General features: G+C 46.8%; 2 protein-coding genes and 1 long non-coding RNA gene across 8 annotated transcripts in view; 1 reads left to right on the top strand and 2 right to left on the bottom strand.

Annotated features, from left to right (window-relative positions):
* The window catches only part of LOC118123591 (thyroid hormone receptor alpha), a 70,260-nt gene extending 69,252 nt beyond the window's left edge, over nucleotides 1–1,008 (bottom strand). The window contains exon 1 of the mRNA XM_035181082.2: nucleotides 792–1,008. The gene's annotated coding sequence lies outside the window, so the exon portion shown is untranslated. The remainder of the gene's footprint in view (nucleotides 1–791) is intronic.
* A 2,289-nt stretch (nucleotides 1,009–3,297) lies between these two features.
* LOC118123596 (vesicle-fusing ATPase) lies at nucleotides 3,298–24,543 on the bottom strand. Of its 5 annotated transcripts, XR_007034902.1 has the most exons (23): nucleotides 24,391–24,508; nucleotides 16,542–16,559; nucleotides 13,909–13,994; nucleotides 13,437–13,536; nucleotides 13,270–13,309; nucleotides 12,894–13,060; nucleotides 12,701–12,808; nucleotides 11,913–11,988; nucleotides 11,485–11,640; nucleotides 11,058–11,257; nucleotides 10,810–10,975; nucleotides 10,576–10,650; nucleotides 10,271–10,458; nucleotides 10,047–10,142; nucleotides 9,810–9,966; nucleotides 9,467–9,600; nucleotides 8,357–8,503; nucleotides 7,854–7,988; nucleotides 7,361–7,474; nucleotides 6,626–6,681; nucleotides 6,247–6,305; nucleotides 4,709–4,793; nucleotides 3,298–4,419 (listed from the first exon to the last, which is right to left on the bottom strand). XR_007034902.1 is itself a non-coding variant. In XM_047343937.1 (22 exons), exons 1-21 carry the CDS (start codon nucleotides 24,400–24,402, stop codon nucleotides 4,747–4,749), a joined length of 2,295 nt encoding a protein of 764 aa, XP_047199893.1. In that variant the 5' UTR covers nucleotides 24,403–24,509; the 3' UTR covers nucleotides 3,298–4,419; nucleotides 4,709–4,746. The 5 variants fall into 5 exon arrangements, 4 of the variants coding, with proteins under 4 accessions (XP_047199893.1, XP_047199895.1, XP_047199894.1 ...); XM_047343937.1 differs by lacking the exon at nucleotides 6,247–6,305 and having other exon boundaries at nucleotides 4,709–4,810; nucleotides 24,391–24,509; XM_047343939.1 differs by lacking the exon at nucleotides 4,709–4,793.
* On the top strand, nucleotides 23,835–26,147 carry LOC118123597. Of its 2 annotated transcripts, XR_004698599.2 has the most exons (4): nucleotides 23,835–24,617; nucleotides 24,791–24,898; nucleotides 25,316–25,391; nucleotides 25,467–26,147. It is a non-coding gene; the product is annotated as an uncharacterized LOC118123597 (long non-coding RNA). The 2 variants fall into 2 exon arrangements; XR_004698598.2 differs by having other exon boundaries at nucleotides 23,835–24,898.
* Nucleotides 26,148–26,502: the final 355 nt, after the last annotated feature.

The following is a 26,502-nucleotide window of genomic DNA, read 5'->3' as shown; positions in this document are numbered from 1 at the left end:
TAACCTGAACCTGAACCTCTCCACACACAGCTGACACATACTGTACGTAGACCCACTCAATGCCTGATATGACACCCCGCTCCACGCCTCCTCCTATAGGTGGGCACCCACATTCTGCCCCAGCAACACATGCACGGTCCCAGTCTGCAGGACACACTTGTGCACACAAAGACCCACTTGGATATGTCACAGCAAAGGAATGTGAACAATGACTGCGCAGTAAATCACACACACTGGGAGGTTCCACACATACTGTACATGCACACGCAGCCCGCGAGCTGCTGCTGCTGCTGCTGCATCCGTGCACAAAGCCCGGTGTCTCCCGCGGGGTGTCATCGTGCACGGAGCCATGTAGGGCGCGGGGTGCGTGCGTTAACAGGTTTCTGATTGCACTCATCGCACGGCTCCAACTTTGCCCGTGCACTTTGGAGCCGTGCGGGAGCAGCGGGGCGACGGGACGCACATGGCCGTCATGTAGGTCACACCGCGGGGCCGGCGGGAGGCAGGACCCGCCGGAGGGGGGGCGGCGGTGCGGGTCTCCCTGCCCTCAGTCACCTATAGGTGCCGGCGGGTTGACGTGAGGACAGCGCTCACCTTGCACCGCCGTCCCCGTCCAGCAGACCCCCCCTCCCCCATCTCCCTCCCTCCCCTCCCCCGGAGAAAGACCCAGTTTTACACCGTAAACACGATCACACGAGAACCGAGCCGACACCGTGCAGCTGCGGGACGAACACGTGAAAAACCCAGCGGAACAAATGCGCAGGACTCGAATGGAGTCCGGCTGTTTTTACCGTCTCTACCGCGGCGTCGCTGGCTTCCTCCTCCCGGTGCCGGCCCTGCTCTCAGTCCGCTGTCAGGTGAGCGGAGCCCGGGGCGCCGCCGGAGACCGTCCGCTGAGCCATGGACACGGTGCGCGGGGGAAGAGTTCGCTGGTTCTGCTCCCGGTGCTCGGTGCTCCTCCCCTGCCGGTACAGTGCGGGTGAATGCGGGTCAGGAGCCGCGGAGCCGCCGCTTGGATGATTCACCACCAGGCTCTGCAGCGTCCTCCACCGGCCACAGGCGGTACTGTCCCGCCCAGAGGGGGTAGGGGGGTGGGGTTGCATAATCACCGATCATTAAAGGGACCGTTTGTTTTCATGAGAAACATTCAGAAACATTCAGGAACATTCAGAAACATTCAGAAACATTCAGTTACATTCAGAAACATTCAGAAACAATAACATTCAGAAACATTCAGAAACATTCAGAAACATTCAGAAACATTCAGGAACAGTAACATTCAGAAACAGAAACATTCAGTAACATTCAGTAACATTCAGAACATTAAACATTCAGAAACAAATTAAGAACATTCATGAACATTCAGAAACATTCAGAAACATTTACATTCAGAAACATTCAGAAACATTCAGGAACAGTAACATTCAGAAACAGAAACATTCAGTAACATTCAGTAACATTCAGGAACAGTAACATTCAGAAACAGAAACATTCAGTTACATTCAGAAACATTCAGAAACATTCAGTAACATTCAGAAACATTCAGTAACATTCAGAAAATTCAGTTACATTCAGAAACATTCAGTTACATTCAGAACATTCAGTAACATTCAGAAACATTCAGAAACATTCAGTTACATTCAGACAGAAACATTCAGAAACATTCAGAAACATTCAGAAACATTCAGAAACATTCAGAAACATTCAGTTACATTCAGAAACATTCAGAAACATTCAGAAACATTCAGTTACATTCAGAAACATTCAGTTACATTCAGAAACATTCAGAAACATTCAGTTACATTCAGCAACATTCAGAAACAATAACATTCAGAAACATTCAGAAACAATAACATTCAGAAACATTCAGAAACATTCAGAAACATTATAGTAACATTCAGAAACAATAACATTCAGAAACATTCAGAAACATTCAGTAACATTCAGAAACATTCAGTAACATTCAGAAACATTTAGAAACATTCAGTTACATTCAGAAACATTCAGAAACATTCAGAAACATTCAGAAACATTTAGAAACATTTAGAAACATTCAGAAACATTCAGAAACAATAACAATCAGAAACATTCAGAAACATTCAGTAACAATCAGAAACATTCAGAAACATTCAGTAACATTCAGAAACAATAACATTCAGAAACATTCAGAAACATATCTCTTCTTATTAGTCAGACTCTGGGTCCTGATAAAAAACATAGATTAAAATACACATAAAAGCCAAGAAGAGTAAAACAGAGAGAAACTAGATAACATCTACATCTATAATGATCTGACTCCTCTGGAACGTTTCAGTCTGAGATCAGAGACTCAAATGTTGAAAGTCCCAGGATCATCACGTTGTGGTCGTATATGTGGAGTTTGTGTCGGTGTGGTTTTCTCCGTCTTCCTGCCACAGTCCAAACAAACGCTGACAGTGTTTGATGGAGACTCTAAGTTGTGTGAGTGTGTGTCTGTCTGTGTGTTGATCCTGTGATTCACTGACTCAATGGTTCTTTAGACACAGATTCATCCATTAACAGGTGGTTCTGCTTGTTCAACATCAGCACACTGAGACAAAGATGGACGACATGGCAGCGCACACAAAGTGAAGCCCCAGCATCTGTGTGTCTGTAACCCTGTCAGTAACCCTGTCAGTGTCCCTGTCAGTAACCCTGTCAGTGTCCCTGTCTGTAACCCTGTCAGTAACCCTGTCAGTAACCCTGTCAGTGTCCCTGCCTCCTCCACGTTGGCAGATGGGACATGGATGGAAAGTCAAAGTTCATGTCAATTAAATGTTCTCAAAGATGTTTTCTGTCATTTTAGAAACTGATGATTGTTCCAGTAAGTTTGGTATCAATTAGTTTTCTGATGCTATACAAATGGGTGATGATTGACAGGTGATCTGTCGAGTATATGTATCAGCGGGAGTTCGATTCCGCGGCTCCGTCCTTTCATTGCTATACTGCAGTGACCCTAAATGCAGGAGAGATGTGTCGTCCATCTTTATTTACAGTTCACCCCCCACTCTATTAGCCTGGCTCTCAGCTGCACTTACTTTCTGTGAAGTCTCTAAAAAGCCACTTCACACAAGCTGCCCAGCACCAAACCACAGACACACACAGCCGGAGAGGAGCTGGTGAACATGGTGCAGCACTTAGCAGCTGCAGAGCCGGACGCTCCCCTCAGGTCCAGATCAGACACAGCTCAGAGAGTGGGTATCGAGCTCAGATTCCCAAGTGCACCAAGCTGCACACGGATCTGGGATGAATGAGACCAGACAAGAGGGTGGAAGCGTCTTTTTCTTGTGCATCTGTGTTATTTTTATTGCAATAATACATCTGCATATTGACATATATTTACACACACGAACGAAACAAGAACTGTGGACGAGAAGCACTGAACACGTGACGTGAGAAAAAAATACAAATTAACCATCAACCGTCAAAACCTGGATTCAGATGCACACGCACACACACACACATGCAGCAGTTCCTCACACATGCACACGAGTGGACACAAGCTCCAATTCCCACAAGTAACAGATGAGATAAGTACTAAAGGTTTTTGTTGAGTGGAAGTTAAAAGTGCAGAGTTTTTTTTATTAGTTTTGTCGTCTTTTGTAACACTGATGACGCCGCAGCTACACTCGGACTGAACTGAACTGTACGCAACACAACGCACACAGACAGACCCACTACCCAATAATCACTTTCACTATCACAGTCAAACATCTCTGGAGCAACAGGGAAGAAGAATCATATACTGATAAAGTACCAAATAAACCGGAGACGTCATTTATATCGTTTTTAAGATATACCTTTTGTCTATATATACTATTTACAGAACGTGGACATACTGTATAATTAAAGGAAACATTTACACATGGACGGCGTCTTTTTACAGCCACTACACTTTCACTAAAAGCCCCTGGTCGTCGTAGTATTGACTTCAGGATTGGGATGTGTTTATACTGCTCTCGTGTGTGAGGAAACAACAACTACATCAGCTAAACAAGAGATATGCAACAAATACATCAAACACTACGGCTAAAAAACACACAACTTCTTAATGCTTGATGCACAAAACAGCACTTTTTACAATCATCTATTGCAACTTCTTTACAGATGACAGGTTTATAACAGTGTACGACTTCCAGTGGTTTGCTGTGTGTGTTGTCAGCGTTGGATGACGAAGATGAGGAGGAGGAGGAGGGAGGTGAGTCTGGCTGTGGAAACATGCGGAGATAAAGAGGACTGCTGTCTCTCATAGACTTGGACTGTATTCAGACGGATCAGTGGGTGAGTAGACAGGAGGAAGATCTCTTCTTCTCCTCCTCCTCTTCCTCGTTGTGTCCCATGGATTGGCTTGTTGATGGCAAGATGCTTGTTTCCTTCTTCTACTCGTAGAAATTGCGGCCACTAGAAAGAGGACAACATGTATTTTAGTATCCGGTGGGTATCTAACAACACCAGTAAAGTGCAGGGGGTGACTGGCACAGCTGAGGTTAGCTAGACAATTAACTCTCCCTGGCTTCAGAGAGAAACACATGGGAGACACACGAAGAAGAAGAGAGACACGTGGACAGAGACACGTGGACAGAGACACGTGGACAGAGCGGAGCTGAACAGCCAGAGACAAACCAATCGCTTGTTATCATAGTTTTATTTTGTGTTTAACAGGAACAAACATAAATTCAAACCACTCAACTCAAAGTGTCGAGCAGTGTGTGCAGGCGTCTCTGCAGCTCAGCTCTGTGTCTCTTTTCCTCGTGTGTCTCTCTCCGGTGGCAGCGCTGCTCTAGGTTTAAGACTCAGAGTTAAGAGAAATCATTGATTTTAGACTGAGGGGAAAATATCTGACCTGCTTTAGTCAGATTTTATCAGCACAGTGTTTGGATTTGAATGTAAACTGTTAGTTTTGTGATAAATCTTTCCACTAATACCTTTATTAAAAAGCATTATAATGATCTGGTCAGATGCTCTTTGCCGACTAAATGTCATATTATCTACTACACTCATTAATATTGTTATTCAGCCAAGTTCCAGCTACATGTAGGAACACGTCATCTCCTGCAGGAGAACGACTTTGGAGCAATGGATGGTTTTTAAGTGTGAAAGCAACTTGTTAAACTTAAACCTAAGGACCAGTGCTGCAGCTACATTCAGGCTATAAGAGCTAAAGTGTGCAACCAAACCAAATAAATAAATATACAACATTAATACATTCAAATAAAGATGAAGGTGCTTGCACGGCAGTGACAAGATAACGAAGGATGATGGTGACTTTAGAGGCAGCTTTAAATTATAGAAGATACAAAACCTCAAATTTAAATGTAAGAATCACTTCTGCTCTTTAAAAGGACGTGAAGATGGAAGGATGTAGTCAAATATTTAAATCAATAACATTCACTAAAATGAATTTCACATTTAAATTATACTAATTACACTAAAACACAACACCTGGTTATTTGAAGCTGTTACTCAAATCAGAATCCTACAGGGAAACTTCTGATCTACTGACTGGGAAGCTACAGACTTTGTTCTTCTAGCGTCACACACACTGTGCGAGTTCAGCGATTTTCTGAGTCGCGCTTCACATTTTAGAGTCGGACAGATTTCCAGCTTTGTGGAGCATTAATTGTCGTGCAGTGAACAGAAGGATCAGATGCTTCCGACTGGATTTCTGAGATGTCAGAAATGTCATCAGGGTCTCGTGCAGCTGAGGCAGCGTCACGAGTCGATTCCCCCAAACTCAGCACATTCTGCCTCACTGTGTCTGCACAAAATGGCCAAAACACAATAGTGAGAAATGTAATTTATGGCTGGAGGATGGTTCTTACAGCAGAGGAGATAAAGATCCATTTACTTTATAGAAGTCAATTCCTGGTCGGCCTGAGTGTTTAGATGCCGACGTCTCCAGAAATCTCATTTTAACATGTTCTTATGTTTCTTAAAATCTGCTGTCTTCTTATTTTTAACTACATCTGATTTATATTCTATGTAAAGCTGCATTTCTGGTATGAAAGGTGCTGTACAAATACAGTTTATTATTATAAAATGACAGATATGGTCAAGGCGGCACGTTTCTCCCTCGTTAGCTTTGTCGGACAATAACTTCTTCTTTGACAGAAATGAACTTTGTCTTTCTGGAACAGCGCGAGGCTGAATCACATTTCTGAGGTCGCACAGTGTAAGAGCAGCTTTACCCGTCGGGCTCGAGGCTCGGCGCTGTGTCGGTGATCTTACCGGTGCACGGGGGAAAGCGACGGACGTGTTAAATTCTGATTTGATCTCCTTCATTCAACCTGGTGATGGTAAAATAAAGTCGTTAAGGTCAGAGGTTTAATGAGAAGAGTTCAGGGACTGAGAGTGAAAACACCCACTCTGTGGAAACACAAGAGCAGAGCCGGGGAAATCAATATGTTTTCTTCTGTGTCATTACTGAGCCTTGTTCCATTTACACACTCTGTCAATGGCGTCTATAGGAATTACGATATACTGACATGTGAAGGTCTAAAGAAAGAAGCTGGCAGGATTAAACATAAAAAGGGAAAATGATGAGAGTAAATGTCTTTTTAAAGCGATGAAGTGGAAAGATGAATCTGTGCCGAGCGGTTGTACTCACGCCCCCTCGTCTCTGAGCAGAGACAAGAACTTGGTCACTCTGTAATCCTCGTCCATCTAGGACAGAAGAGAGGGAGGGATCGAACAGTTTGTCAAGAGCACAAACAAACAGTCGTACAAGGGGTCATTGTGGTGTCGACGCGTCAGAAATCTCCCAGCAACTGGAGCCAGTGAAGCTCCGCTGTCTGAAGTCTACGCTCGTTCTCCTCTGATGTCCAGTGACATGATCAAAACCAGCTTCATCAACCAGTCGGACTTCTCTTCTCAAACGTTAAACACACACACACACACTGAACTCCTGCTTTCTGCACATGCACGTCCACGTTTCAGTCAGTTCAACTGGTTTTCCCCTGTGTGCTGAGCTCAGATCTCCGCGGGTCTGTCGTACGAAGACAGTTCAACATCCCAGAATGTGCAGCTTCAACTTCTGCTGCTCGAGTCGGTTTCAGCAACAAAAGTGAAACGTAAATGACGATCGCACGAGAAGAAACAGTAGAAATACATTTTGATCTTTAACATACGAGACTAAAGATAATTTCATGAAAAGTCCGGAGCAGTAAAATGATTCCACTCGTTCTTAAAGTCTCCAACCGAACCTAATCTGCATGTTTGGACTTTGGGAGGAAGCCGGAGAAAACACACGCAGACACGAGGAGATCATGCAAACTGCACAAGGACCTCCACAGCTTCGTGGGGGGGTTATTCAAGAACATCTGAACAAAGGGGGGGCACAGACCTGCAGGGACATCTCGATGAGCACGAGAAGCTTCTTGATGCCGATCCACACGCGCTTCCCTTTGAGCTGCTGAGCGATGTTGGCTCGCTCTTTATCCGAGAAGTTCCCGAGCAGCTGCAGGAAAAAAAACAACGGATCTGTTAGAGAAGTTTAAAAAAAATCTGCAGCCACGACCCGACGTGAAGAGGAAGAAGAAAACAGCCTCTCGCTTATCTGTCAGCCACTTAACATCGTCTCTGCAGCTTTGGTGAATATAGTTTTTCATTCATTACGGATTTTCAAGGCTGTGTGTGTGTGTGTGTGTGTGTGTGTGTGTGTGTGTGTGTGTGTATGTGTGTGTGCGTGCTCTCTTGAGAACAGTGGAAGGCTGTATTTAATTTAATCTCTCTACCCGTCCTTGTGCACGACTGTGAGCATCTTTGCCTTCAAACATTCTAATGCGCTTGTGTTGTGCCACATTAAGAGTTTGTGCACGTGCGCGTTCACACTTCACCTCTAGAGCGTCGACGAGCTGCTCCCCGGTGGAGATGTTCGGGATGTGGATGGTGGTGCTGAAGGCGTCCAGCATCTCCATCTCCTGCAGCACATCCTTCCTGCTGGTGGTGCCGATGATGAGCAGTTTCCGACCCTGTGCACACGAGGAAGTCACGAGGTTAATTGTCTGTTCGGAAATGTAATGTGGGTAAATACTCGTGAGCGATTCCACCACAGCACACACAGCATTTACTCTTCTAGCCTCTGTTGATCTAATCTAAAAGGAAAAATTCTGAATGAGACAGAGATATGAAGGACGAGGCCTGAAATGATGTGTTGATGCAGCGGAGACGTTTCCTTCATCACCTCCTCTGCTGTTTGTCTGTTTGTTAGTCAGCAGGAAAAATACATGACACATGTGGAAGGATGAGGTGAGAAGGAAAGAGGAGTAACTCAGGTTCAGGTCCTTCCACAGGATTCGTATAGAAACTACATGAAGACAGGACGCTGATGAACTCTGACCTTGGGTGGAGCTTTCTTCAGGAGCACCAGCAGAGCCTGGAGGACCAAGTTAGAGAAACGAGGGCCGATGGGGACGTAGTCCAGCAGACGCTCGATATCGTCCACCACCACACAGCTGAGCTGGGACTTGTAAGCATCCTCAAAGACCTGAAACAGACGGAGGGACGGAGCGAGGGAGGGATGAGGAGGGAGTGGTCGAAGGGACAGAGGGACGGAGCGAGGGACGGAGCGAGGGAGGGATGAGGACAGGGAGGAGGGACAGAGGGACGGAGCGAGGGAGGGATGAGGAGGGAGTGGTCGAAGGGACAGAGGGACAGAGCGAGGGAGGGATGAGGAAGGGAGGAGGGACAGAGGGACGGAGCGAGGGAGGGATGAGGACAGGGAGGAGGGACAGAGGGGAGCGAGGAGGATGAGGACAGGAGAGGACAAGGAAGGAGGAGGACAGGGAGGAGACAGAGGGACGGAGCGAGGGAGGGATGAGGAGGGAGTGGTCGAAGGGACAGAGGGACGGAGCGAGGGAGGGATAAGGACAGGGAGGAGGGACAGAGGGACGGAGCGAGGGAGGGATGAGGACGTGGAGGAGGGACAGAGGGACGGAGCGAGGGAGGGATAGGAGGACAGGGAGGAGGGACAGAGGGACGGAGCGAGGGAGGGATGAGGAGGGAGTGGTCGAAGGGACAGAGGGACGGAGCGAGGGAGGAGGAGGAGGACAGGGAGGAGGGACAGAGGGACGGAGCGAGGAGGGATGAGGGAGGAGGGAGTGGTCGAAGGGACAGAGGGACAGAGCGAGGAGGATGAGGAGGACAGGGAGGAGGGACAGAGCGAGGGAGGGATGAGGAGGAGTGGTCAAGGACAGAGGGACAGAGCGAGGAGGGATGAGGAGGACAGGGAGGAGGGACAGAGGGACGGAGGCGGGAGGGGATGAGGAGGATGAGGACAGGAGGAGGGACAGAGGAGGAGGGGAGGAGGATGAGACAGGGAGGGACAGAGGGACAGAGCGAGGAGGATGAGGAGGAGGAGAGGAAGAGGGAAGAGCGATGGAATCAAACAGATGAAATCGTGGTTTAAGTGTGAACGTGTGGTGAAGCTGCGATTAGAAACAGCTCTTACCTTTTTGATTGCCTGGCACTTGGAGATCTCCGAGTGTCCAATCATCTTGTCTGGAGAGCACATCTTAATGAAGGGGAACTGAGAATCCTCTGCAATCTTAGCTGCCAGGGCCGTCTTTCCACTGTGGGGGGGGCCTGAGTGTCGAGAGCAGAGGAGGGGAACAGTTTACTGTGTGTGTGTGTTTGTGTAACGCACAGGTTGTGTGTCTGCAGAGCTGCTACATGAGGTCTCTGCACTCAGGTCAGGACTCTACAGGAAGCTGTGAATCCTCTGCTCCTGCGTCCTTTCACAATAAAACCCTTGTTAAGGTGAATTGATAGATTCAGCAGATTGTGATTCTCACCCTCCACTAACACAGCCACCAGTGGTGTGCGATCACTGTTCTTGGTCTGCTGCACCAGCAGCTCCCCGTCCTCCAGAACGTGAGTGACCGGGTCGCCCCACTTGATGATGCCGTTCATGATGTAGCTGGAGTAATCCTCCGTGTTGGTACCGAACGCCTGAGGAAACAGAACCACAGCATGAGGAGGTGTTCAGGGAGCGTCGGCCTGAATCCTGCAGGTCGTCGGCTGGTTCGTACGGGTTTGATGTCGATGTTGAGGGATCCGAAGAAGTCGGATCTGGTGACCTTCAGCTTCTCTGCTTGCTCCATGTTCACCTCCACTGTGGATGTGGCCTGAGGAGGAACAGACACAGGAACTGCTTCAGAGCAAGTTAACAGTTCATCAACACGAGAATAAAATAGGTAAAGTTACATCACATCATTATCTCATGTCAGCATCTGAGTGTGTTTAAAGGAGAGACCTTGATGTGCCGGTTCATGGCGGTGGACTGAGCCGCCCGGACCAGACCCTCCAGTTCTGCTCCGCTGTAATTCTTGGTCTCAGCCGCCAGTTCCTTGATGTCGACGTCATTGGCCAGAAGATTGAAGCCTCGCATCTTGTTGGTGTGAATGGTCAGGATCTGGACCCGCCCCTTCTCATCGGGCAGACCTGGAGGTCAGAGGAAGGGAACGAGTGATGAGGAGGGAGGAAGAAACAACATGTAAAACCTCAGGAGAGAGATCCGCTGCCTGAAGAACAAGGGGGAGCTTTATTTAATATACTCACTGATTTCCATCTTGACCTCGAACCTGCCGGGCCTCATCAGAGCGTCGTCGATCAGGTCGGGTCTGTTGGTCATACCTGGACAGAGGAGGAGGGGGGTTATGGAGTATACCTCAATATATGAAGTTAAAACTGCACTTTTTGGAGACATTTGTCATATTTTATTATTAAAAAACATCTCTGGGATTCGAACCAGGTCCCTGCTCGTGTGCACAGGATAAATCTGCAGCTACGCACCAATGACCAGGATGTTGTTGAGCTGCTCCACGCCGTCGATCTTAGACAGAAGCTGGTTGACCACGGTGTCGTGCACGCCCGTGCTGCTGGCGCCCGTGCCTCTCTGCTTGCAGATGGCGTCCAGCTCGTCGAAGATGATGATGTGGAGGCCGCTGTTGGCTCCCAGCTGGAGAGAGGTGGGGTTTGTAACTGTTAACTTCAGGTTCTGTTAGTCGTACGTACACGGAGGTGCACGGAGCGGCTCTCACCCTCTTCTGCTCGTCCTCTGCCTCAGCGAACAGTTTGCGGATGTTGGCCTCAGACTCTCCCACGTACTTGTTGAGGATCTCTGGGCCGTTGACGACCTTCGGCTCTCGGGCGTTGAGCATCTTGCCGATCTGCCGGGCCATCAGTGTTTTACCGCAGCCTGGAGGGCCGAACAGCATGATGCCCTTCACGTGCTTACACCCTGCAGAGAAGGAAGGGAGGAGGGAGGAGAGAGGGGGTGGGGGAGAGAGAGAGAGGGAAGAAGTGAGTCGACAAAGAAGAGATGGAAAGAGGAAAAGATGTCAGGTGAACCTAACCCTGTGATTGACCCTGTTTCCCCATTTTTATCATTATTAAATATTTAGACAGTTAATTTCCTAATTGGACAGGAACCTTATTAAAAACATATAAAGTGAGTGTGTTTCTCACCCATCTGCTCCACGATGTCTGGAGGGAAGACTCGGGAAGCGAAGGCTCTGCGGAAGATGTCGGAGAACTCCCGGTCCAGACCTCCGATTCCCATCTTCTCAAAGTTCCACTCGGGGTTGATGATCGTCTGTCGAGCCTCCTTGGTCTTTGCCTTTCCTGTGAGGATGTGAACAAGTTATGTGGGAAATACAAAGGATATTATAATGGAAAGTTACACTTTATATTTTGCTCTCTCTCTCTCTCTCCCTCTCTCTGAGATATAACTGTGATGTGGTTTTACTGCCATCTTGTGGACAGTCACCTGAAGACTCTGCTCAATCAGCAGCTCTGAGTTTGGTGATTAATGATTAATAAAACTGCTGCTAAAGGAAAATACAGATGTTCTGACTGTGTTCAGCTGTGATTCAGTTATTCAAGAGGAAACCTACCGACGAGTGTGAGGGAAGAATTCTCGGCCTTCTCAAACACCACCTGGCTGTTTCCCACCATCAGGCCCACGTCGATCTGTCAGAGGGATATTTACACTGAGACTTCATTCATTCAGCAACATGATGCTGATGTCATTAACACCATCACTGCACCAGAGTACGTTTCAGATCTTTTATAATAATCATAACTTAACAGAGGTTACCAGGCCTTTTCTGTTAGAGCGCCCCCTCTCTGTGGAACAACCCAAACTCCAGGTTCCAGGTTCCTCCTTGTATTTACTCTCTTCACATCTGTAACACTTTAATATCTGTATCCGTATCTGATGCTGTGTGATCTTCTTCTACCTTGTGAAGCACCTTGTACCTGTATTTTATATATAAATGAAGTTTATTATTATTATTATTTTGAAACTGGGATATTTGCTCCATGTTTTCACTTCAGCACGAAGATGAATAGATAATAATTGATCCTCAAACGTGACAGTGTTGAGTCACTAGAGGCCATTAAACATCACCAGTGTGTGGTTCACTGTATAATATGATTTACCAATGTTTGCCATTGTAATGTGATTTGTGTTGAGGAACAATTTCTATTAATTAGAGCTTCGTGATGGAGGGTTCATGTTAATGTGTTTGTCCTGAACAATCAGTGAAGGTACCAGAGTCCGTCCACACGTTCCTGTTTCCTCCGACTATCATCTGCAGTTTGATCCGTTCAACAAAAGACATTCAACCTGGAGCTGCTTCAACGCAGCTGAAACCTGAGCGGTGACGGTGAGGCCTCGTACCTTCTGCTTCTTCCCAGTGGCCGGCTCTCCTTTGAGGATGCTGGCGTCCATCGCCTCGATGTCCTTCACCATCAAACCGAACAGCTTGTCGCAGAAGCTGAACACGAGCTGAGACACAGAGAAGAAGATTTGAATAATCAAGGAGGAGGCAGGACAGTTGTGTTCCTCCCGGTGTGAGCGTGCGGAGGTGAACCTGCTGCGTGACGGAGAACGCCTGGTTGTTGAACTGCTGGATGAACTCGGCGGCCATCTTGTCGGAGTCGTAGGGAGAGGAGTCGGTGCTCTTCTTCTGCAGGAAGTCAATCTCGATCGTCATGGAGCCGATGCACTGCCTGGACTTGTCAAAGTTGTAGTTGGAAACTGTCGGGACACACGGTGGAGAAATGTATCTGTTACAACAACGTGAGTGTGAAACAGAACGAGAGATTGAAACTATCTATCTATTTATCTATTGATCTATTGATCTATTTATCTATTTATCTATCTATCTTTTTTGTGCTAAAAGTAGAAACAGTGTTGATCAGAATGTGACACGTCTCAATGAGCAGTGAACCATCAGAGGACTTTACCTTCCACCTCCTGACCGATGGAGAGTCCGGCCCATTTCCTCTGGAGAGATAAAGGAAAGGATCATTAGTAGAGACTGAGCATAGAGAGCCAGTGTGTGTGTGTGTGTGTGTGTGTGTGTGTGTGTGTGTGTGTGTGTGTGTGTGTGTGTGTGTGTGTGTGTGTGTACCTGCGGCAGGCTGAAGGCGATGCTTCCAGGTGCCACAGTGTGATGGGTCTTGACTGTAAATGCAAACTTGTGGTTGGGCGTCGGCTTCACGGTCACGTGTCTGAGGACAGAGGAGACGACGTCTTTTATTATTTCTTCTTTGTGTTGGTGAGACACTCACTCGTCTTAAAAACATTTAAATTATCTGAACCTGACGTGTTCTTTCCTGATCTGTCTTCTTCTTTATTAATAAACAGAATTATTCCATCGATTAAAAAAACGATTCAAGGTTATTTAATGAATTCCTTTTCACTGGTCTCTGGTGGTGAGTTCTGCAGTGTGATTAGAGACGACTCCAGTTCAGAGCCATTACTGATGACTTCTGATTGGTTAACAGCTGATGGTTACTAGGATACCAGCTATAGAGAGGAGCTGATTAAATGTCTGTGTAGACAAACCCAAAGATGAATAGGTGACGATAACGATGACTCACTGTCCCGACTGCAGATCCTTCTCGCTCACCACGGCACAGTTAGTCAGCGACAGCTCATCCGTCGGGCATCGCGCCGCTTGCATGGTCTGTGAAGAAGAGGAGGAGGAAGAGGAGACAATGAAAACTAGATACAGTACCTCATGTAACCCTAACCCACGCCACGGTCACACCGTGTTATGAAATCGTATACACCGAGGTAGTTTATATCTCCATCTTGTTGAGATGACACTCAGTAGGGCCCGAGCACCTCCGGGGGGGGGGCCCTATTGTATTTCGAAGGATTTCTATCGGTGAAAGCTAACTGCCACGCCCATTTCAAATTACTCCAGAATACAATAACCTTTTTGGGTTTTGAATTCCCTGCAAACTTTGGTAACGATTTGAGCGTCTGGGCCTGAAAAAGCCCAAAAGGGAAATACAATCCTTCCAAATACATAGGGCCTCCAAAATTTCTACCAAATCTGATGTGCAAATAAAAGTCTGTGCAGGTTTAAGTTCTTTTGTCTTTTCAGTAAAATGACACTTTTATTACCGTCTGAATTCCACTGCAGCTCAGAGGTCGTTCAAATTACGATGCATCCTCAATGATTTTCTACTTTATTTGTTTAAAACTTTCTGGATGTTAAAAGATTTTGCTTTAGCTCCAGAGCAGAACCAGGGACGTCGTCTTTTCTCATCTGCACCAGTGTCGTCCACAGAAAAAAAAAATCTGTTGTCTGTTTTTGTTTTTCCTTTACAAAATTCACAAAGCGTATCATTTCTTATCTTTCAGAATCTCCCTCTATTTTGAACTCAAACAGGTTAAATGACATTTCACAGTAAAGTGAGTCCAGCAGAGAGAGTTTCCTCTGACAGTCCCTCTCAATGGAAGAGCCTCGACACAACCATCTCAATGGAAGAGCCTCGACACAACCATCTCAATGGAAGAGCCTCGACACAACCAGCTTCTCTGCCGCAGGGAAGCAAAGGTGCAACACTTCAACCACGGCGTTCGGCACATAGAGAAATTCCACCGAGCACGTGAAGTGGTAACCATGGCAACTGCACCGAGCAATCACACTCGCCTCTGACGATAAATCAGGATTTACAATCTGCTGAAGGCTCGAATGGCTCCGTCGCTCGGAGGCAGCAGAGGCTGCTCTGTAGCTCAGATTCAACTCATTATAAATGATGAGTTACATCACACTCAACACGTTTCCTATTTGATTCGTGTGCAGCTTCAACAAATACTGAATGGATTTTACGTTAAAGGGCAAAGTCTCAGATTGAATTTGAGAAAGTTTACATGAATATATTCAATAAACACTAGAGTCTGAGGTTCAGGTGTTTCACAAGTGAAGGTTCGCGTGAGGTCGTTGATCCACTGAGTTTTTATGAGTCATGGAAATTCACCTGCAAATATCTCAGATATAATCAAACACAAACAGTTTTCTGTTGAAGCGAATGTCAGGAGCTGGAGGAATGAAAACCATTTTCCTCTTGAAGAACAGAATTCAAATGATTAAAAACCATTTTGTGGAGATGGAGACAGGAGAGATTCCTTCCAGCAGAAAATAAATAAAGGACGTGTGTGGTTATTTGTGAACTGGCGCCCTAGAGAACATCTGGGTAACCTAGAAAGAAAGTCAACATGGATTATTAAAAACCCAAAAGCAACGATCTTTAAATATCTGAGCCGTGTCTGGGCAGTAGAATCCTTCACTGACACATTCCTAGATCCGCCCCCTGACCCGTGTTCCAGCCTCGCACTAAGATTTTAATCCTGCTAACGAACAGACAGACAAATGGACACGTGTCCTGCTGCAGGTGAAGAGAATTCACTGCACACGACAGGTTTGGTGGATTTTCTAAGAACCTGTCGGAGCAAACACGTGAACTTTAAGTGAAATATATCACACAGAGGACGTTTGAGGAGGTTTGAACTTGTGGTGACTTCAAACTGGTCCCAACATCCATTGAAAACTGCTTTACTTGTGGCCAATGTTGTTTTCTGACCGAACACGAAGGATGAAGACAGAGGCGGATCAGAAAAGGGAGAAATAAAGAAATGTGTAACAGTATTGAACTGAACAGGGTCAGTAACACGTGAGATTGATTCTCCGTGTTGTGTTCTGCTCTGGCAGCTGCTTGTTTTCTTCTGTTCTGGAGTCATGTGACAGGAGCCTGACGAATAAGAGAAGGTTATAAGAGCCAGAGGTCGTGAGCGTCATCGTTTACAAACGTCTCAGTTTTCAAACTCAAACGGGAGCAGCAGCGTCAGCGGCTCTAAAACTCTGCAGCAGAGTTGATGTGTTTTTAGATGAATGCTACATGAGATGTGGCTAACGTGCTGTCGTACTGAATCCAAACATCCAGCTCCTCGTGGAACAAGGAGTGTGAAGCATTCTGTACAAGTTGTAGTGCAACAGGCGAGTTGATGTCTAAGCAGCTAACACCACTTTGACATTGCAGCTCAGTCGCTGGGTTGCAATGGTGCGAGACAATCTATGTGCACATGTCTCCGGGCAGAGATCCGTCCTGCAGCACGAGGCAGGACGCAGCACCTCCGCAGTCACAGAGCCACACTACAGCAGCAAATACAGTCCACATGATGAGGAAGGTGGCAGCTAGAACAAGAGTGCATCCATACATACCTTGAAAAATATGACGACCTTGTGGCCGCCAGCGCAGGCAAGCAGAGAGGGAGGACAGAAGACATGGATTTGAGACAGAGGGGGGGCGAAGAGGAGCAGTGGCTGCAGACGGGTGCGTTCAGGCTGCAGGTTGGGATGGTGCATGCAGGCCAGAGCTGGGGGGGGGCACTTTGACTGGATTCAAAACCAATTTCTATTTTCATTTTCATATTTAAACATTTTCCAGTTTTAAGTTACTCCCCAAATCTGGTGGTGGATTGATGAGCCATGTTCAGATCGTCATGCCAAACAAACAGTGTCACGTTTATCATCTTCCCCACATAAGAGACACGGAGACAAGTGTCTTATTGTGGTGAGAGACATGGATTCAGATGCTTGTTAAGAGATAAAAGGGGAAATGATCATACTGGGAACTTTGACTGGTATGTGCCAGTACGTGATTTCACCAATTATTCATTCAGTAACACAGGGACGTTATTCACACCAGTACAAGTCACTGGTTTATGTCTCTGGACCGGAGCTGGTTGCATTAGCTGACATCCTCAAACTGTCGAAACATCACAGGTTAGAAGAAATATACAAGATCAAGTTATTAACATCACTTTTCTTTCTCCCTGTTCGTCTCCCTGCTCCGAGCTTTTTGAACTCATGACGACCAGCAGCAGAGATTCAACAACTTCTACACCGAAAGCATAACTTTGTATTCATTATCATCTTCTGCATCATTTTAAAAGAACTCTTTGTGAATTGAGAAGGTTTGGAGGCATTGGGACTGAAACACAGACGATATACAAGTAGGTTATGGAACCATTAACTCATAAGAAGAAGAATAACATGAGCAGTGTGTGACTCTGCAGAAACAGAGGCAGCAACAAAGTCTCTCTCCCTGGTTCTCCCCCCCCCCCTCACTGGCTCTAAATATTCCTCTTATTCCAGGCACCTCATTCAATTATTCATCCCGTCGTGCCCGTTGAATCCAGGCAGACGTTTGCAATCGATGGGCGATGAAGCCGCAGCAGCATCTGAGGGTTTGAGGTACAGGGTGTGAAGGAGGTGTCTCACAGAGGAGGAGCTCACAGCTCAGTTTTGGTTTCACAAGCTGAAGCGTCTGCGACACAGCGACGACACAGCAGCACAGTCATCAGGCGGCAGAAACACGACTCAGCGACTTCGAGAGGCGAGGTCGAGAGAGTCTGAGGTGATTCTTACTTGAGTTTAGGTTTTAGATCTGCTCTCCAGCAGCAAAATCATCACCGTCCCATTAAATGATTCATCCTGCTGTGTCTCAGGGTTTGTAGCCAGTCACGTGTCTGACCAGCAATCGTTGCCTCACGTTTTATTGATTTATCTATTATCAATATATTATCAAGTTGCTGCAGCCTCTAACAGAAAAGACTCTATCTTCCAACTCAACACACACACACACACACACACACACACACACACACAGTTGACATCACTGCTGCTGTCGCACATCATCCTCTTACGATGTGAGGTTTCTAACAGTTGCTGCAAAGTGCTTGAGTGTTTCTGAAATCCATCACTAATCACTGTATAGCGAGTTCACCATTTTCTAGTGCTCCTCGAATGTTTAGTGAACTTTTTTATACCCTTCAAAGTTTCCCACAATGCATCATGAAAAGTACAACCGACGGTCAGGAGCTGAGCAACCGTCGCACATTGATAGAAAAACCCTTAAAGTCGACAACCTTGGTTCCTGCTCGACAGCTGAAGCACACACACACACACACACACACACACACACACACACACACACACACACACACACACACACACACACACACACACACACACACACACACACACACACACACACACACACACACACACACACGTTGCCTCTCACTGCACATTATCAAATTAATAAGAAGCATAAAAGAGCCAACTCACTTCCCCATTTCCATAAATCACACTAAGTAAAGTCTTGGCGACGTCGTGCTTTTTATTTTCCACAGGCTCCTTCTCTCTGTCAGATGAATTCTGATGTGACCGAGCATCAGTCTTTCAGCAGCACTTAATCAAAGATTGTATAATTAGTATTGGATTTATATATATTATCCTGTGTAACATTTAAGTTGCTGCTGCCTGTCCCCTGTCCTTCCAGTTAACTTGGTTCCTCCCTGCCTTTGTTTTACGTAGGACAGGTTTGAGTGTAACGGGGCGGAGCAGATAAAACAGCCTGAAGTAGAAGTTAAACAGGGGGCAGAGCTTCTATTATTGTTATTACACAGACTTTTGAATTTGCTAAAATCTGCTGCAGACGTATATGATTAAAAAACACATGACAAGAGATGTCTCTTTGTAAAGTAACTAGATAAAATAAATGACCACATTATAAATAAATGCAGGAGAGGTTTTAAGAAATGTATTAATCAAATCTGTACATTAACCACGTCCTTATTATTCTTATGTATCATCATAGTTGTTGTGGTATTGATTCAGGTCACATTATCTGAGCTGATGACAGACGAGAAACACAGACGCTCTGTGAACGCTGCTGTTTCAAAGACACTGCGTAGGTGTGTGTGTGTGTGTGTGTGTGTGTGTGTGTGTGTGTGTGTGTGTGTGTGTGTGTGTCGGCTGCCCCCAGCAGAGAGGGAGGGAGGTTCTCTAAAAATAGCAACAGCTCAGAGCTCAGAGAGGAGGCCCCACATTGAGACGGCCTCGGATTAAACAGACTATCACACACACACACACACACACACACACACACACACACACACACACACACACACACACACACACACACACACACACACACACACACACACACACACACACACACACACACACAGGCCTTGTCGACGCTGCTGCAGATATTTCTTTGAATGGAGGTTTTACCCTAATTAAAAAAATCAGAACACAAACAAGCACGTTGGGCCAGTAGGGGGCGATGAAGTGTCCATCAACAATCTGTCCAGAGAAGAACACTGTGGTAGCAGTGACACTGTGTGAGGCTGACAATGTGCTGCAGGGATTATATAAGAGTATTAGTGAGGCTTAAACTGGAAATAAAATCATCTGATATTTGGGCGGTGCATCCTGGCAATCCTGCAGCTACGCCATCGTGCTGCATGTCTGCAATCTACACTGTGTGTGTGTGTGTGTGTGTGTGTGTGTCGAAGGTAAACAGGAGCAAACACAGAAAAGGAAAGACTAGAGAGGAAGGCTGCAATAAAAAAAAAAGGCAGGGCAGAGATGCTGGTGTTGATGTCGTACACAAAACAGGTTGTGGGTCAACGCTGGTGCAGTGAAGATATATCTGAAAGGGGTGGTGTGTGTGTGTGTGTGTGTGTGTGTGTGTGTGTGTGTGTGTGTGTGTGTGAAACTGGAGCAGGGGGAAGCTGCTGAGGAATCGACGGCTGCACTGCAGGGAAATCACGGGCGAAGCACCGACTCCACTTCATTAAGACGGAGAGAGATGACGGAGGGAGAGAGGTGGCAGAGTTTCCATCTTTTATCGCCCACTCACTTGTTCCATCACACGAGAAGCCTCTCTCTCTCTCTCCCCCTCTCTCTCTCTCTCTCTCTCTCTCTCTCTCTCTCCTCTCTCTCTCTCTCTCTCCCTCTCTCTCTCTCTCTCTCTCTCTCTCTCCTCTCTCTCCCTCTCTCTCTCTCTCTCTCTCTCTCTCTCTCTCTCTCTCTCTCTCCCCTCTCTCTCCTCCCTCTCTCTCTCTCTCTCCCTCTCCCTCTCTCTCTCTCCCTCTCCCTCTCTCTCTCTCCCTCTCCCTCTCCCCCTCTCTCCCCTCTCTCTCTCCTCTCTCTCTCCTCTCTCTCTCCCTCTCTCCCCTCTCTCCCCCTCTCTCTCCCCCTCCCTCTCCCTCTCCTCTCTCTCCCCCTCTCTCTCTCTCTCCTTCTCCCCCTCTCCATTGTGAGCTGCGACACAGAGCTGGTAAACCACCTGTCAGAGGTTAAATTGAGTTGGACGGTTCCGCTTCTGTCTGCAACACCTCAAATTAAATACTGCAACCTGCTTTAATCTAGATCATTTCACTCATGCAGTGATTAGTTACTTCACAGCAGAAGGTTCCTGGTTTGAATCCCGTCTTGAGGTTATCAAGCTTTCTTCCACAATTCAAAGACCCACAGACTAGAGTTAAGTTAATTGAGCCGTTTTTAAACATGAACTCCGGAGAATATCTGGACTTTCTATTCATTTTTTAATTTTTGCGTATGTCGAGTTGAAAACACTGATTATTTTCCTGTGGCCAGAGAAGCTGGAGTTTGAACTCAGCTCTTTACCTCTGATACAGTTATAAAACGGAAATAAGCTTCTTTGATTTCTTCAAATACAGAAGAGAGAAAACACCAAGAGGTTTCTACACCACAGTTACAGTTACCTCGCAGATCACTTCATCTGCTCAGGTCTGCTTCAGTTTCTAATCCAGTGGCTTCATGAGGACAGTGAGACAAAGGGTCTTTAGTTCTGTCCTCGGAGGAGCAGCACTGATGTCTGCGTTTAAATCCCTGCGTGAATCCAGAGGTCACTTGAACACTTGACCTCAGTGCAGCTGATCAATACTGATCCAGCTGCTGAGGAGAGATCGCTCACATCTGCATCCCAATATATCTATTACTGTTAACACTGAAATGTCAATTAAGATTTGAATCAGAAAAAACAATTAGCCAAAGAGCTTGATGCATATGAGGCCAGACTTTAACTAAGGCCATGTTCCCTGCCTCCTCCTCCTCCTCCCTCCTCCTCCTCCTCCTCATCCTCCTCCTCCTCATCATCCTCCTCCTCCTCCTCCTCCTCCTCCTCCTCCTCATCCTCCTCATCATCATCCTCCTCCTCCTCCTCCTCATCATCATCATGTTAACAGAAGATTAATAACATTTGCACCATGACTCGTTACACAACACTGATGTTGACTTTGTGGAAATGTCTCTTTTTATTTTGTCCTGATTCTCTCTGACAAGCTACTGCAACAGCACATGGTCAGCTGAGGGTGAAGGTGTGTGTGTGTGTGTGTGTGTGTGTGTGTGTGTGTGTGTGTGTGTGTGTGGACAACATGCCAGTGGACACAGTTGACTCATCCTGATGAATCTCCACAGCTGAGCTCAGTTCTGCTCACTGCTCAGTGCTGTCCGTGGCTGTTATGACACGCCCACCGTGCTGACCCTAACCCCCCCTCCCCCATGGCGGTTTTTTTTTGCCTCGCTTGCTGCGGCCATTACTGCTTTGATTAACAGTTAGCCACGCCCTCTGACCACCGTCCTCTAGCCTCTTGCTTTGGACCCGCCCACGCACACCCTGCAGGGGCAGTAAATAAACTGCGTACCCCAGGATTTAGTCATCAGCAGAATCTACAGGGCGCTCACCTGCGCACAGGAAAGATCTGTCTGCACACGCAGCACTGTCTCAAGGGGGACCAGCCCGTTGGTAGAGTGAATAGATTTATGCTCAATTTGGTTTTAATGAGATGCTTGTTGCAAAACACTGGTGACTAGTCCAGGGAGTAGACCTCACCCACTGCCCCACCTCACAACCCTCAGAAGGATAATACAGAAAATGATCTAAAAGAACAATTTCTTCTCGATGGATCTTTTCCAGGGAACGACGCAGCCTCAGGGATTTATCAGGTGTGTTCAGGATGAAAACCCTTTTCACAAGATTCTCACGGAAACGAGATGTTGCTTTTGTCCACGTTTGTGAGACATCGACGGCCCATTGTTGGAAACCTCACAGAGAATCTGAATGTAAGCACACGAGAACAGAAACATCACAGGCGTAGCAACAGTAACTAAGGGTTGTCTGGCAACGTTGCTCCAGTTTATAGCTTTAAAGCCATATTATAATATATTTATCGAGTGTGAAGCTCGTTCTCCTCTGTCCAGCTTCTGTTAGAAATGATCCGTCACGACTGTGCAGCCGCTTTGACAGGTTTAAATGAATGGATCACTCAAAGAGGTAAATCCAATTCCTTATGTAAAATCTGACCTATGACAACACGGTGCAGTATTGACCGAGCTCCTCTGGACGCTGAGCCACATCAACACAACAGCCAGTGGGCAGATGTTGAGACACAGCAGCAGTTTGACTGGAGACAACACGTCTGGGTTCTGCAGCACAAACGCACTCACTGGTCATTTCTCCTGAAGGTTTCGTACAGATTCATCTCGTTTGTTTGTGAACTTTAAAGTGAAAAGTGAAAAGCCCCATTAGCGCTGTTAGAGTGCATGTGACGGAGCCCGTGTTTCTTCTAATGTTACGTTGACACTGATACACAAGAAAAATCGACACACGAGGCTCTTTGGATAAAAGCACCGGCCTAATTACATGTGTCCTCCAGTGCTCGTCTCCATATCTAACTTCTTCTACAGTGCAAACTCATGATGAGGTGATGGAGACGTGCACGCCTGGAGAAATACACCAGACACACAAAGATTCACTCTTACAGAGGTGAACACGATTCATTCATTTGTCTGAAAACACCTGGTTGTAGTTTCCTCCCTCACGTGCTGGCTCATAAAAGTGCTGCAGCATGACTGTGCAGAAAATCACAGAATGCAAGTTGTCAAACTGGTGATCAGGACCCGTCCCGTGGTCAGGACAGGACGCCTCCTGTCCTGACCACGGGACGAGGACAGGAGGCGTCCTGCAGACGAGTGCAGCAGCAGCTGTCCGACGTTCAGCCGTCACGTGTTTGTTCAATTTCAAACACAACCTGCTGCTCCTGAGATGCTTCAACACAACCAACCTGCACTGCCACATGGATTTGGTCCAAACTGTTACCGTGTCATTCGGCCCACACACCACGGGGACTGATGGCACTTGGGCAGGTCTGCTCCGATCAAAGCAAGACAGCAAATCAACCAACTGAATTAGCTTTGGGCTATTTAGGCCCAATTCACCACACAGGTTCTATTCCAGATCTACGTGTTTGCCAGAAAAGGACGACACTTGTTTTGGGATATTTGGGCCACGTTTGCTATTTAACTAGTGGGATCACGTTTATTCTGTCTGGGCCACACGGAGGCCACAAGTGCTGCCTGAGGTGCCTGAGGTGGCCCACATCTGGATCATCACCTGTATCATCATCTGTATCATCATCTGTATCATCATCTGTATCTAGCTAACAAACAGAATAAATGAAATGGCTCCATCTGTGGAATCCTGCCTGAACACACAGGCTCTGAGGGAACCGGGACCTTCAGCCCTGGATCTCCGTGGAAGCAGCTCCGCAGTGAGGATGACATCGGGTTCACCCTCATCCCTGCTGCACGCACAGGTCGCACACGCGCACACACGCACACACACGCACTCGATCATCCACCAGGCGGCTGCTCTGCTGCGCAACCCGCTTACACGACGCCAATAAGCCTTCTGGTTGCAGCTAAAGCAAAGCAGCAGCGCGTCACTCAATCATACCGCTGCACCTCGACGCGGGCAGGTGCCGTATGTTCGAGCCCCTCTTGTGCTTCCACACCGAAGCGGCCACACCGTTCTTCCACATGCACGGCGCGTGAAAGCTCCTCACTGGCCGCTTTCCACGCAGCGCGTCGTCTCAAGGACAAGCGGAGCCGGGATGAGGCTCCTGCGGGGCGGCGGGGAGGCTGCGGGGCGCGGGCGGGTTTCTGCAGCCGGATGGGAATCGAACCCCCGGACAGCAGAGGTGTGAGGCTGCAGCTTCACGGGGAACAACCCGCCTCGACCCGGACTCACGGTGACATTCACACCGGGAGCTGCTGCTGCTGGAACCTGGAGGCTCGACCGACATTTTGCTGGATGTTTGATTCCCAGCAGCTCGGTGGTGTTTGGTTTGAACCCGTGACGCACACATGTGATTATAAATATATATAAAGTGTATAAATATGTGCATCTTACCCGGGTCGTCATCTTCGCGGTTGCGGTGGGTCCGGGCTGCAGCGCGGGTCGGTGGGTCTCAGGACAGCGGGGACAGGGAGCTGATGAGCCAGGCAGCAGATGGGCTTTATAGGCAGCAGCGCACCTCGCTCTGATTGGCTGAGCGAGGCGGAAGCGTGCCGACGGTGGAAGGCTCGTGCGCGAGGATGTGTCGCGTCACTCCTCCTCACGTGGGAGATTTGACAGAGGTGGGAAAACATGTGGCGTGCGTGAGAGGCCGACACGCACACTGGTGACTGTGTGTGTGTGTGTGTGTGTGTACGCAATATAAACAGACTAATGGCTTCTACACAGCAAAATGCAAAGTGTTGTGTTGTCAGTGTTCGACTCCGGAGTTTAAACATTGATCAACTCTCATCAGGTGGAGTTCAACCACAAGGTGGTTACTGCCCTAAAGGAGGAGGGGGGGGGTCAAAGGTCAGATTCCCAGATCAACTCTACACTGTTGATTTCACTTGTGTAGTTTCCTGTAAGTATCTTTAGCAGCACATGTTGGTTTTGCTAGCTGCTAGCGTTAGCCGCATGCGCTAGTATAATGAGCTGCACGTGTTGTTAGCCGCTAGCGTTAGCCGCAGGTGCGTGTATCATTAGCTGAACACTGCTATAGTCAGTTAGTTACAGGTCCTTGTGTCAGACTTGTCTGTTGTTAGCCTGGTGTTCACAGCTGCTTCCTGTATTTAGGTAATAAATGTGTATTTTAAGGCGCTAATTTGACTGTATGGAAATAATACACGTTGCTAGTTTGTGGGACGGCAGCACTCATTTTTTAAAAGTTCAATTAGCTCCAATGTAAATGACACTAAGTGGCATGATGATGATTTTCTCTAGCACCAGACCTGTTGTAAAGTTTTATAAATATGTTGTGCTCCTCTTCATGTTGGTCAAGGTGAGATACGGTGAAAGTCAGAAGTTAGAGTGGCTGAGACTGAAGAAGGCGATGAAGACTTCAATACATCAGAAAGGTTTGGATCACCTGTTTTACACAGCCCTGATTGTTTGAGTATGCTGATCATAACTAATGAAGTTTCACTCACCAGGTTTGGAGCCAGGACCTTCCTGCTTGGTGAACAGAAGAACATCCAGCGGTTCTATGTCATTGTCGACCACAAGGCCCAGACATCCCTGTCCTTCGATGAGCTCTTCAGAGCAGACTTCATCTTCAGTGTTAACTACCATGAATCCCTCAACAGCTTCTACACGTTCATCCAAACCACGGTGTCCAACAGAGACGTGGGAAGAGCCAGGGGATGTCCCAGAGTCCCAGAGCTCAGAGCAAGGTTCCTGCTCGCTGACATTTGAAGTGACCCACGTCGTTGGATTTAAAAATGCTCATTTGCTTTATTTGTAAGGGACACCACAAACGTTATAGGAATGTTTGTTTTGATTAGAACCGATACAGAAATTCCTGTTTTTGGAAAGATCAACAATATCATTATCAATGAAGATCAAGCTTCGTTTTGGACACTTTATTTTGACGACCACTTTAATGCATATTGTGTCGAGGAGAGAACTGATCCATTTCCTGTAATTTCTTTGGAGGATTTAATCTATTACAGACCTTATGACAAACAGTTTTCTAATGAGATGGATGAAAACACATACATATTGCCACATTGTGTGAACTTTGCTTTTGAGGACTGTTAGAAAAAGATGTAAAGCCAATGCTGTGTTATGTTGTGTGCTTACACAAATACAGTTTCATGTTAACTGCAAACTTCTTTGAATTGCTGATTCCTTCTTTCTTGTGTATAGTTATAGTTTGTTGACAGGTGACGTGATATCAGCAAACACAACTGAAAACCATCCTGAGCAGACAAACATCACAAATACACACGAACCAACATTAACACACATTCAACCAGGACCCCCCCAACTGTCCAGTCAGTTTAGTTTACTTTATTTCAAACATTTTTAAAAGGTCAAATAAATCAAAATATCACAATAACACAACATAACAACAGCATGAGTTTTGTTCAGATGCGTCTTGTTCTGTTCTCTTCTAAATAATCAAAGATTAATAATACAAATCTTCTTCTCTTCTTATATCAACGTGTTTTTATTCCTCCTTGTTTT

The sequence above is a fragment of the Hippoglossus stenolepis genome, chromosome 16, assembly GCF_022539355.2.
Source record: "Hippoglossus stenolepis isolate QCI-W04-F060 chromosome 16, HSTE1.2, whole genome shotgun sequence".
Taxonomy (NCBI): Eukaryota; Metazoa; Chordata; class Actinopteri; order Pleuronectiformes; family Pleuronectidae; genus Hippoglossus; species Hippoglossus stenolepis.
This window is presented reverse-complemented; position numbering and strand designations above follow the sequence as displayed.

Coding starts and splice junctions, on each gene's coding strand:
- LOC118123596 (XM_047343937.1), bottom strand. Junction 9,601..9,809: donor GGTGGCTGTGTTAGTGGAGG/GTGAGAATCACA, acceptor CTCGACACTCAG/GCCCCCCCCACAGTGGAAAG. Junction 6,682..7,360: donor TCATCGAGATGTCCCTGCAG/GTCTGTGCCCCC, acceptor CTTCTGTCCTAG/ATGGACGAGGATTACAGAGT.